The sequence below is a fragment of the Accipiter gentilis genome, chromosome 14 (assembly GCF_929443795.1).
Source record: "Accipiter gentilis chromosome 14, bAccGen1.1, whole genome shotgun sequence".
NCBI lineage: Eukaryota > Metazoa > Chordata > Aves > Accipitriformes > Accipitridae > Astur > Astur gentilis.
The window spans coordinates 31,638,059-31,650,680 of NC_064893.1; the positions used below are offsets into that span (position 1 = coordinate 31,638,059).

Sequence of the window (12,622 nt, forward strand, 5' to 3'; positions counted from 1 at the left end):
TGGTATAGTTACATTACTGTCTAAAAACGCATGCATTATTGCATTTATTGACTAGAGATCTTTGTTTAGTACATTAAGAAACCACGGCTTCTAAGGAGATTTCTATTAATTTACCTACATTGAGTTTCCCGTGATTGCCTCATCGTTTACTGTTACTTCGTTATATGCATCCTATACGAGCTCAGCCTTAGATGCATCAAAGTGCCGGCATCTGCCCCTAAGAGTTTGTGCGGTGGGGGATTGCAGGCAGGTAGCCCAAGGGTCCAGGAAAACAAGACATTGGACTTATTTTTATGTCCCTTCACGGTTAACCTATAGTTTTATTCAAGCACAGTGTAAACCACTACATTCAGGATGGATGCAGGTAACACAGCTCTTGTAGCTACTCCAAAGTTCAAGACTCCTTTTTGACTGGAAGAACCACAGTCTGTAATCCTCCTTCTCAGGGTTTCCAATGGATTAAGAAGATCTTAAGACAATAATTTGTTTCATCCTCCCTTTCCCTTGCAGAACTCAAGATGGGGGAGATGAAATGAGGACCACAGTGGGAAGGAGTCCAGTAGAAAACAGAAAAAATTATACTGGCTTTACCAATTAAAAATTCATGCCTAGGAAGACATGCAAGGAAGACGTTAAGATCCGAGTGGCTGATTTTCCAGAAAACAGAACTGGACATGGACAGGTGAGAGGACAGCACTACGAATATCACTGCTTGTTCTAGTCTCTGCCCAAACCAACCTCAACGTTAAGCAATTGAAAGGAGCTTTTCTCTGGGAAGAAGTCCCTGCTTGCACTACGCCTCTGCCTCCACGGGTAAAACCACCTCACCTGGCAAATGGAAACGCTACAGAAGTCATAATGACTTTCTTCAGCTAGATTATTGACCAAATCTTTGCCATTTGGAAATGTATTGAAATGCTGCCTGCGCAACTGATGATCAGCCAATATTTAAAGCAGTCCTTTCGAGGATAAACTTCAAGGAAGGCCACAGTACGGTCAAAACACATAGCAGGAGACTAACTCGAAGATCCAGGCTATTTCTCCAGGTACAAGGGATTTCCCACCGTGGAGAACTGCTTATCATGAAACCTAGGTCGTGCCCCCTTCCTCTTTGTTACCCATTCAGAGATGGGATTTACCACGCTACTGCTGCGCTTCTGGTACACGCAAGTCTCAGGCACGAGCCCTCGCCTCTAGACTGACAGATATAAAAATAGCCAGCAGGGAAAAAAAATAGCAAGAAAAGAAAAGATACAAGTTGGAACAATTAATAGAGAAAATCAGAGATACATATACTTTTATACTTTTAAAACTGTAGTTTGTTGGCTTTCTGAGGGAGACAGCGACTGGTGATTTTGAGAATTAAAACGGACTCCAAAAAAGAGCATGCAAAAATCCGATTTCACAAACATGCGGCATCACTCAGTGCCCTGCCACTCCTGGGCTTTCCACCTGCCTGGCTGCGGGGAAAGAGCTGATGGGGTTCACCTGCCAGCATTCACAGCATGCAAACTCCGGGCATTGGTAATTCAAGAAGGTGCACGTTTGCTGCTGAGAAGCAGTGTCTGGGGCGGGGGAAGAGACTCTGCCAGTGCAGGCATGGGAGTAGACATATTTATGCAGAAGTAAAATAAGATATATGTATCTGTGTACCCTTATGGCCATCGGATGGGTGCGCTACGGGCTGCTCACTGGGAATTCTCTGAAGCCGCCTAACAATTGTCAGCTTGATGAAAAAGATGAAAACACTGCTCGTACGAATCCCTCTGCTCTAGCTATCTGTTCCCCACGGGATCTAGAAACAGAACCATTCACAATGCCGATGTCAACGCTGCGGGGAACCCATATCCCCTACGTCTGGTGGGACAGGCTGAGATTAGTCCTTCTCTAGCTGCGTAGTAGAGGTGCTAGATAGGCAAGCCGTGGCTTCCAAAGGCCACAAGACTAGGAAAGGTCAATTTGTAGCGTTGAGAGAGCCAAAGAAACGGTGATTGAGCAGAGGTAGGAGGCTAGAATTTCTCGTGCTACTAACTTGATATTGCGGTACAGTGCAATTCCATTTGCAAGTGTTCCCTGGACCTTGAGGAGGGATGGAGCGATAGGGAGGAAGGGGTCGGGTTTTTTTAAAAAAAATTTGGTGGTTTTTTTTTTTTTCATTTTCCATCATTTGTTAAACTTCAGTTCCTGGCCTCCTTCATTGCTGAGCAGACAGTGGCTTGCTAGCCCAGACCAAATTCCCCATCCTCGTCTCCTTGATTCGCGTGTTCCGCACGATTAGCAGACAAGGAAACCTCTAATTTCTGAGCGGGCGATGGGGAGGCTCTTTCACCTTCTTTTACTCATCTAGTACCTCTATTAAGCAGAGAAGTGATCAGAACGGGTGGTAGCAGGGTAGAGGGAGAATGAGCCGTGCAGCTTTTGATTAGTTTCGTGCGACGCATTTCCCGTGGTACCTAGAGTTTCCTGAGCAGCATCCGCATAGTGACTCTCTGCACGGTTTGCTTTTACTGGAAATGAGGGGAGAGTAAAAATTAGACCTGGAAGCAAATGCCAGACAGGAAACTTTTGATTACTGACTCTAGGTTTAAAAGACAGGTGTTCTGAGGGCCGGGTTCATGACAGGATTTTTCTGTTTGAGTGTTAAGTGAAAAAAAAATTAAAAATCAAGAGGGTTTCTAAAATTTGTCTCACTGTGGTCAATAAATGTCATTATTAGACATATTAATAATGTCATTATTAGACAGTATAATGGCAAATTCTGCATTGAATTGGTGGCGTCAGTTCATCTATGATTGACTGAGTCCTGCAGGAAGACTTTTTTCATCTGCATTGGAATCACAAAGTACTCTCTTCTTCCTCCAAACAGACAAAAAAGATTATTTTTGTAATTCTCTAAGCCAAGGAGAGCCAAAACTTTAACTTGTTTTGTCCAACAACATCCAAAAGGTTCAAATTTCTCCTTTTTCTTTCCAAAAAAAAAAACCCCTCACAAAGAGAGCTAGTTGATCTGTGAATTATTTGCACTTCTCATACAGGAAATAGCATTATATTAAGCCTGGCATTTAAAAAAATACAAATAGATAAAAACAGGGTGTGGTACACTCCGTTATGGGAAGGGATTTGAACATCTGTGTTCACGCATGTGTTTTTCGTAACGCTTTTTAGACGGGCCCTACCACTTCTGGGGAGTTACCGGCTTTGCTGAGGCACCGCCGCAGCTCCCGGGAGCCCATCCCAAATCACTGCTCAGGCATTGCCCTGCCAGGAGATCGCCACCACGACCAGGGTTCTCCACGCCATGGAGCAGCCCTCTACCTGCGGAAGGGTAATGACGTGGTCCCCGACACCCCACCTGGCCACCAAGCGGGCATCGCTTGCTGAGTTCACGGACAGACTGAAAAGGCCAAAGGGCAAAACCCCCCAATCTCGTTCTACGCTTGAACTCAGCAATCGGAGGAGCTCACGGGCACACACAGAAGGAATTTGCAGGAATTCGTTCTGCGTCGCGGCATCCCGTGCGAGCTCAGCCCACACCACTCTCCGCGTCCTGGGGACTCCTTAGGTACCCGCAACGGGACCCCGCACCCCCAGGGAGCCCCGGGGACCGGTGGGGCTGTTCTGGAGCTGGGGGCTGAGCATCACGGCGTGGGAGTGGGATATTCAGCATGCAGAGCCTCGGGGAGACACGTGGGTTACTCTCCTCTTAGTCTCCTCTGCAGTCCCTACGGAAAGATGCGGTCCCTTCCGTGCAAATAATCCGCTCCCCTAAAGGCAACTGATTATTTCCAGATTACTGTCAGTCCCAGCATGAGTCTCTGACACCAGTTTAATCGGTTAGAAGGTCAAACGCCAACCAAGGCTAACGTGGCCCATGGGGCTCCTGTGATTGACACCAGTTCCCACGGGCAGTAGCGGTTAGTGACACCTCAGACACCCTAGGCTGGATGAGCAGGGGCCCACTGAGTCAACCAAAGGCATCCTCCAGTGCGTACAACAGCCTTAATCACACCCCTGAACAGAGATATTAACGTTGTGTGTATCTCAGACAGACATATACATACATGGATATATAGAAAGATACACGCACAGATATACATACACATTACAAGGCGGCCCAGTCCAGCATTCACTCAATATAATGGCCAAGGTCTCGCTGAGTTCATTAGGGTCAAGAACAAACCACAGCTGAGGACAACCTTCCAAAGGGGTTCCTCTCATCACCTACAGGACTGAACTCATGCTGGACAAAGTAATCTGAGTTTTAGTTTCCCAGTTCCCTGGAATCCTTCTGTTTCTTTTCCTCTGATATTAATGTATCATTAGGTTCATTAATTTTTAGCTTTTCACCCAATCGTATTTTGAAAAAGACAAGAGGAAGAAATGTGGTCACGGATGCCTTCAGATGTTTATCAAACCATCTGTTAAAGAGCATCCGAAACACACATTTCATATCGGAGCCTCGTAGTCCTGGCTAACCATATGTTTGTCTCTTTGACATTACAATCAGAAGACAAAATAAACAGAGACGAGATGCCACAGCGAATTTCCAGCTCGATTAACATGGGAGCAATCAAACCCCGTTACCGCTCTGATTTGCTGGCTTTCTGCAGCAGGAGGGGTGAGAAAAGCCCCACCACAGAGCAGCCCTCCTTCCCTGGGGTTATGAGGCAGACAGGACTCATATTTGGACCCTGCACGAAAACAGCGCGGTTTTGGAGACGTGATGGGCGCTAACGGCTCCTGCAGCAGCAGCCAGCCCGGGGAAGGGCAAGGGACCACTTCTCCCGGCCAAGGCAGATGGGAAGGGTGGGCACAGCACCCAAAGCGACGGGCGACAGAGGAGGCTCGGTAAGCGTTTTTTTTAAAAAGGGAGGAAAATAAAAAAGGGGGAAGAAGCAGCATGTAGAAAAAGGCCAGCATCTTTTCTGCTCATCCCAGCCTGGGCTCCACGTCACCGGGGAGGGGTGAGCTCCTGTCACCCCGAGCGGGTCAGCACAAAGCTCTCCCGGCACTCGGTCATAGACAGAAGCAGACAAGCTCGCGGTGGAAAAAAACCCCAGAAACGATAGAGAAAGGACGTTCACCTGTCTCTCAGATCAGCTGTCCCGTTTTACGCCAAGACCAAATCTAAAGCCACCCGAATAAGTCCAGGTGACCCCAAGCCTCTTCCACGCTAACCCCATCGCCTCCCCGCATCCCCCCCACTCCGGGCAGCAGCTCTCCGAGCGCTGTCTGGGCAGAAATCGGGACGGTTACAGCAGCACCGGAGTCAGAGGGCAGCATCGCCGCCGGTGCATGGTGCAAAGACCCCGAGAGCTGCCCCGTGCGCTGGCGGGGCGTTTGGGATGCTCCCCGACTTTGCAAGGCAATGCTTGCCTTGCACGGCACGGTCCCACGAGCCGTGCCAGCATCCCTTCTCTAACTTAAAATATATGAAGATGCAAAATAGCGAAAAAGCTGTCTCTGTTCTCTGTAAGGACTTTGTGGTGTATCAGTTATGGAAAGAGGGATATAGGAAATCAGCCACTCCCTACGCATAACTACAGACATATGGGAGGAAGATCCAGCTATCTCCGGATGAGAGGCTGTATGTTTCCTTACATCGATGGAAATGGAAAGTGGCAAATCCTTTACCAGCTGAAGCAAAAAAAAGTGTGGTGCTGGGGTCTGCTATGAGAGAAGAGTCATCCCGAGGAGTTTCCTAAGCGAAACAGTCATCAGCGACAGACCACGGCTGGATGATTAACTGTCGGGTGGGCTGAGAAACAGGATGAGTTTTCTTTTCTAAGGGCAGGATGAGACACTGAGCATCACTGAGAGGTTGTTGGAAATTAAAGTGGGTGGAAGATTTGGGATGTGAATGTAAAAGATCCAGAAACTTTTATTTGCAAAAACAGGTGATGGGGGGCCCCCTCATTACAGGGACCACTGTGTGAAATTCCTCCCTGAGGTCTGAGGCATTATCAGACCAAAAAGGGCAGAGGGAGCAGGTAGAATTGATATTGCCCTAACAAGACACAGAAGGAAAGAGCTTTGGTTCTGCTGCGGCAGCTGAACTGAACAATATGGCAAGTACTCTAATGCCATGTACACGGCAGCTGCAGACCCTCAGCTCAAGCGCTCCTGGGTTCAGGTTTGGCATCTCACAACAGAAGGCAACAAAACCCACCAGCGTCACAAGAGACAGATATACTGCAGGAGCAGGAAAGCAGAATTTGGAAATGACCCTGATGAAGGAGCTATATATAGTGAAAAACAGTCTGAAAAATACTTCTTTCTGTGACATAAGAATAAGAAAGCGATGTAGAAAAAGAACAGGGAAAAACCTGCAACCTCTACGAAGAAATACATCCAACCTAGCGTTTTAACTGGCAAAAATGAAGCCTGCAGGACAGGACTGAGATTCAGAAATAAGAAATAAGACTAGTGCCTGCAATTGCAGGGATGCTGGCTGGTGTGACCCTACAAGGGACTGTCGGTCCTCAGATTTCCTCAGCTATGGAGCTGATCAGGTTGAAAAAAGATTTCATCTCATTGCGCAGTCATATGCCTGTGAGAAATATGGATTTACCCTTTGACGCAGCCAAAGTACGTTGCTGGCTGAGACAGAGCAGCAGAGCAGCCAGGGCCCTGGAATGAAATCCTGACCCTCCTGATGCCACGGGCGGGTGACCAAATCTCAGCTTTGGTCTGCTCCCAGAGAGCACCTCCCACATAATGCTCCCTGCTTTCGGAAAGCTGGATGGAGGCTGCCTTTGCTCTAGCTACACAGGCTGAGACCCCACGTAGGGGAAAAAAAAAAATCTGGATAGTTGAAACATGATCTTGGTGATTTGGATTATTTGGCAGGTAAGTGGATGGAGTGCTACGGAGGTTCTGCTTGCAAAGAAAGGCTCAAATGAAAGAAAAAAGGAGGGGTGGGGAGGAAAGGAAGGAAGGATGAAATTTTCCTCCATCTACTCAGCACCATATCTACCCAGATATCTTTGGTTGGATTTTATGCCAGGGAAAAATTAGTTTCTGGCCTCTTATGAGATAAAAGGCACAGCAGAAAGTTACATCTGCAAAATGCCAGGCTCTAGTTATACTTCTGAAAAACGTTTTCAGTGTTTCCAATATTTAGGCTGTAAGCTATGTTCTGAGATATGAGATGGAAGATCTGAAAGCCAAGCAGATGATCTCCACAGATCATTGGTTCTGTCTTTTGCCTCCCAAGGAAAAAAAAAAAAAAAAAATAAAAAAAAAAAATAAAAGAGAGATTCAGTCCCAGAATTACTTCTTAAAAGAACTGGGAAAATATAGGACAAAACATCCCAGAACTAAATACTTCTAAGGGGATGAAAAGCATCCCAAACACCAGCCCTGTTGCTTTCCCTGGGACACGTGAATAGAGAAAAGCTCTCCCGTAGGTGAGATTTAGAGCTGGCCTTGGAAGGTGCTCGCCACGTCTCAGAGGGCGCCCAGCTGAGCACGCTCTGCACGGTGGACTCGAGGCGTGGAGGGAAGACGGAGCAGGGACTCGCTTCATCCAGAGGTTGTGAGGCCAAAGGGAACGGGGTGGAGAACGGGTGTCTCTGCCATGCAACGTCGTGCCGTGTCAGAGAGCCCTCCCGCGTCCCACGGAGCAGCAGGTCCACGCAGCCCCGTGCAGCGCCCTGCAGCGAGAGGAGCTCAGGAGAAGTCGCTAATTCGGTGACACGGTGATGGCTTCGTGTTCCCAAGTCTCCTCCGCCTGGCATGGCGTTGGGTGACGGAGACATAGGCAAAGCATCACCTACCCATCGGCACTCACTGAGCCTGCGTTATACTGTTTCAGCTACGACTCCGGCAACAAAAGGAAAAAAAAGCATAAATCAAAGCCCTGCCGTCACCCCAGATAAGTGTCTGCCAGCTCTGCCCGTGCTGCCCACCACTCTCTCTAGCCCCCACAGCCTCGCTATCCTCGCAGCTACAGCCCGAGGCAGACTGGAAGGAAGATATGATTTAAGGTCCAGCATACACGTAGATACATTGGACTGCCACAGCACAGAAAAAGCACGTTAATACCTAGAATGCTTCCCTCGATGGCGCCACGACATGGTACACACACGCACACACGTACATAGAAATCTACAGGTAATGCATGGGAATGGCGTGTTGGCAGTGATACAGACCTTGGCGATGGTTCGGGCTGCTGCTCTTTCCTTTAAACAGAAGCAATAGTACATTAGCATGGTGTCAGGTGGCAAAAGATGTTGCTGCTTCACTGTTAAAACATAACAAAAGGACAATACCAAACAATACAACTAAGTGGAAGTTGTGGACAGAAGAGAGGGAAAGGAGCACTTAATTCCTGGAGCTTCTGGCCCGGACAGAAGATCACTGGAGACTCACACAACCTCAGAGAAGACACATACAACGCACAGGGTTGAAGAGTTTATCCCAACCCATCCTTGTGCCTACGCACGACTGAGACACCTGACGGTCGTGTGATTTGTGTGAGCACAGGAGGACTTCTGTGGGCTCAGAGAGCGGCCCCCTTCGTTTGGAAATGCAGCGCCCTGAGCTGTTTCTGCACGTAGGGAAGGATTTGCACGGCTCCCGTGACCCTGGTGCATTTGCTTTTCCTTCCTGGCCATCGGGACAGAGCTACTGTCAGATCTCTTGAGGGATGGCTTCACGCCGCAGTGCTAAGGGGTGGTGTTGGGAGGGGGACATTGGTGGGAAGGAGCACGGACCCCTGCCCTGGCATCCTGACACCCCAGTTGGGATTTCTGCCTTCAAAGCCTACGGCAGCTACTTTGCCAAAGTAGTTGGCAAAGGCTACGTGGAGGGAGTGGGACGCCACAGTTTTTGTATGCGGTTTCCTACTCGGATCCCAAAGCACTCGATTGCCCTGGAAAATCATTGACGTTGAGGACAAAGTGAGCTGAACACCTGCAGGAGTGTAGGCATAACACTGAAAGCCAAGCAAAAGCCACACTGAAAAAAAAAATCCCACCTTCACTGACCAGGCATCTCGGTGGCATTTCCCTCCAGCAATGAGGAAAACCTGCTCTGCCTTCAACTACTCTGATTCACAGCTTCTTCACACTGGGAAATCGCATTTAACGTGGGGTCCCGAAGCAGCCCTGCGGCCCCACAAGAGAGGGAGCAGACTGTGTTTCTCGGCAGCTAAGGGTCTGCCTTCCCTAACACCAGACAGCCTAAGGGACAAACCGGACTGCGAGAAGACCTGGGCAGGAGGAGCTGGATTCCCTCTGAGCGTGATGCTGTACCAGCCCTGGCCCTGCCTCTGCCCAGCAGTGACCACTGAGATCTGCACAGACCCCAACCCTTCTCCCTTAGGCTGAAGGCAGCAGCCCGGAGAGACTAAAAAAAATAATCCCTCCACCCTCTGCTCCTTGCTCAGACAAGCTCGGAAGCCCAGCCTCAGTCACTAGCTCAAATACTCACATTTTAAAGTTTGCAGTCCGACCCATGGGTCTACAGATCTCTAGTGTCTGCAGAGACACCCAGCCCAGGGCAGGTCCATTCCCACGCCTCCCCGGCTGGCCCCGATGCCCACGGGCACGGCCAGCACCTCTCCATCCCTCCTGGGCTCTGCACATTCCCCATTCACCAAACAGGGTGAAAAAACCCAGGAATTACCCGTCCTGAGCATGGGTTTAAGCTGCAGGACTGCTGGCCTTCTGAGGCAATCACGTATACCTTGCCACAGCAAATTTTGCAAAAATTTCTCACCGCCACAACCCTGCCTGCTCTCGGGGGAGGTTAAGGAAGGCTGGAAGAAATGGGAATTAACTAACACATCGTGGGCCTGAGTCTCCTCTGAGGGTGGTGAAGAGCAGAAAGGTCAGAGGAAAACTGGGAACGCTACCTGGATCAGACCCTTTGAAAATACGACTTTGTATTTTCAGCCAAGCATTGTAACATTACTCCAGAGCCAAGTTAGGCTGAAGAAATTCACGTACATCATGGGAGAGGCATAGGGAGGAGGTCACTGAATGACCCACGGGGGACCAGCTGCAAAAACCTTGCACATCTTCAAGGCTGTCCATATGCAAAAGGCAGGAAGGAAAAAAAGCAAAGAAAAAAAAAACCCAAAGGAAAAAAAAAAAAAGAAAAATGTTGCAAATTTTCCAAACTCTCTTAACTCTGCTGCTAACCTGAATGTCAGTCCCGATTTGCTCTTCAGGTTCCTCAGGAGCTCCAGCTGGTTCAGAGGAGGAATGAGTCTAGAGGGAGAAAAGAAAGACCATTAATATTCAAGCAGAGCTGATTTCAGAGCCTCCTGTCACGGAAACTTCCCCTGCTGCCCCATCCTTTCAACTAGAACCAGCTTTGTGCCACCCGCTGCAACTGGGGGACAGCTCGGGAAGGATGGAGAGGGCTTTGGCTGCTACTTCCAACAGTGTCCTAAGGCAGAGCAGTGGGGGAAGAGAGAGCGACAGCAAGAGAGAGAGAGAAACTTGTCTGCACCGCCGGATTTTGAACCTCCCCAAAAAACAAGCGGCTGCCAGGGATTCTGAGCAGTACGGCAGTGTTTTGGCAGGCGAGCTGTTTCACCGCCTGTAGTCTAGCTGTTGGCACTGCTTTGTTTGGGGATCAGCGCTTCGGCTGTGTATTAAGTGGAGAGAAGCTCCAGTTTCCGAGGCGAATGGGAAAAGTCAGCCCTGCTTGGTCTTGGGAATGTGGGGAGGCATGGCAGGGAAAAGCTTATAGGGCAGAAAAAACAGGGACCTGAGGTTGGGAACATCCCAGGAGAAACAGCAGTGGGTGTCAGAGTCAAGTTTAACCAATTCCCTGCTGTCCGTGTCAGATTTTGCCCCAAAACGAGGCAAACCCATGTATCATTGCCTTCAAGGAACCATGGGTTTTCCTTCCTTTCTCAGGAAAAGAACCTGATAATAGGAATCCTGGCTGATAATTAAAAAACCCCAACAAACAAACACGCTGTTGCCTATCCTGCTTTTGTGCGAAAGACATTGAATTAACTCCCACATCCACTTTCGGTTTCTTCCCTCAGACCCCGGGAGACTGAGACTTGCTCCATAAATATTTAACGTTGATATGCAGAGTCAGGTTCTCAACCAAGAGAGATGCCAGCTGGAGGCGTCGGGAGGAGGACGGAGAACGCTGCACACGGTTGGGAAGAGCAGCATCTACTTAAGCGTGTACTTGGGGACTCAAGTTCGGGGTCAAGGCCAACGGGGCTCATCACATAGCCGGCTGCAAAATCCTTTCTGGGCCACCAGCCTGCCCTTGTCAAACTGTCGGAGTGCCACACGCCATCGCTATGCCCACAGGTGGCGTTTGCGACAAGCGAGCAGAAGGATGCATCATCGTGGGGATGAAGAGGAGGATGAAGAAGGAGCTGCTGGTGGGTTGGGAACCGGCTGACTGCAGCTGCCCGCATCGCTGCGGTTGGGGCCACAGCCCAGCCACAGCCCCAAGAGAACATATACTTATGGTTTTGCTGGAAAATGAGCCACGTAGGTTTCAGCAAAAGCAAGAAGGACCTACTCGAACTGTCCCAAAAATGCAAGGACTAGAAGAAAAGGGTGCAAGTGCTTGTACTCCCCTAACAGACCGATTTTGGCTGAGGTGCTGTAAGAAATAGGGCTGTTGCTTACTGTAAAATAAAGGCAGAGATATTTATGCCTGTATTTTTTCAGCTATTATGAAACTAATAGTTTCAGATTTCCTCTGACTGAAAAAAAAAATCTAACTGAAAAAACCTCTCCTCTGCATGCACAAGACTCATCCTCCAAACCACAGTTGTTCAGCAGAGCAGATTTGGTGTTTGCAAGATTGAGGCAATCAGAAAATTTTCCAATCCTAAGTATGGAGAAAAGAATAAAAATAGGCCTGAAAATTTTGGCTCGGCTCCCCAGCCCAGCTCTGTTCGCTTCCATCCAGAGAAGAGCACATCCTGATCTGATGAATTAATGATCCTCTTCACTCGAGACGTCAGGAAGAAGCCGACCTTGGTGCAGCGGAGCAGCGCACGAGTGCTGGGCTATCACCTCCCTTCAAACCCACCGTAGGGTTTGCGGTTTTGTTCCAAGACGGGAGAAGGTGGTGCATAAAATCACGCACAAAGCCTACTTAGCAGTTAATGCAGGATGCCCAACCGCTCTTTGGGGAGTTAGCTTCACAGGGAGGTCCGTGCCCAGCAGAACATCGGACAACAGCCTCGTTTTCTCCAGCCGGGATCACAAATCCAGGGCTCCCACCGATGCAAGACTGAGCTGAAGAGCTTATTAGCTCGCTAGATTGAAGGATTCAGGATCCCCAAAGGAGCTCTTTCCTTCGTATTAGCCCATAACACAAGGTTTACACCGTGCTGGAGGTGACAATCTCTTGGGCCACCACAGATGCTTCCAGGCAAAGGTAAAGCCACAGAGGCAAACACAGAAAGGCACCGTTCCTGTGGTAGGGTGATGGGCCTGGTACACGTGTGGTGGGAAAAAAATGATGTTTTACTGAAACGATGATTACAAAAAATGGGTGCAAACTCATCCGTGTACTTGACCTGAACTTTAATCTGAATTGAATGCCCAGCCTAACCTGCCATTACAAAAGCAGCTTGGGGAGCAGCTACTGCGTTGCACTGTTTCACCAGAAGCTGAAAGAAAAA

The 12,622-nt window shown here is 48.9% G+C and overlaps 1 protein-coding gene across 6 annotated transcripts in view; it reads right to left on the reverse strand.

The window, feature by feature from the left end:
• Positions 1 to 12,622, reverse strand: part of KCNQ2 (potassium voltage-gated channel subfamily Q member 2) — a 77,201-nt gene that overhangs the window by 26,415 nt on the left and 38,164 nt on the right. For 3 of the 6 annotated variants that reach the window (XM_049816579.1, XM_049816581.1, XM_049816578.1), the window contains 2 exons: positions 10,149 to 10,217; positions 8,154 to 8,183 (listed from right to left, as the gene is read on the reverse strand). In XM_049816579.1, coding sequence (XP_049672536.1) covers positions 8,154 to 8,183; positions 10,149 to 10,217 — 99 coding nt within the window. Of the gene's footprint in view, positions 1 to 2,453; positions 2,508 to 8,153; positions 8,184 to 10,148; positions 10,218 to 12,622 lie in introns of all 6 variants that reach the window. The other 3 variants (XM_049816577.1, XM_049816576.1, XM_049816580.1) reach the window with 2 other exon arrangements.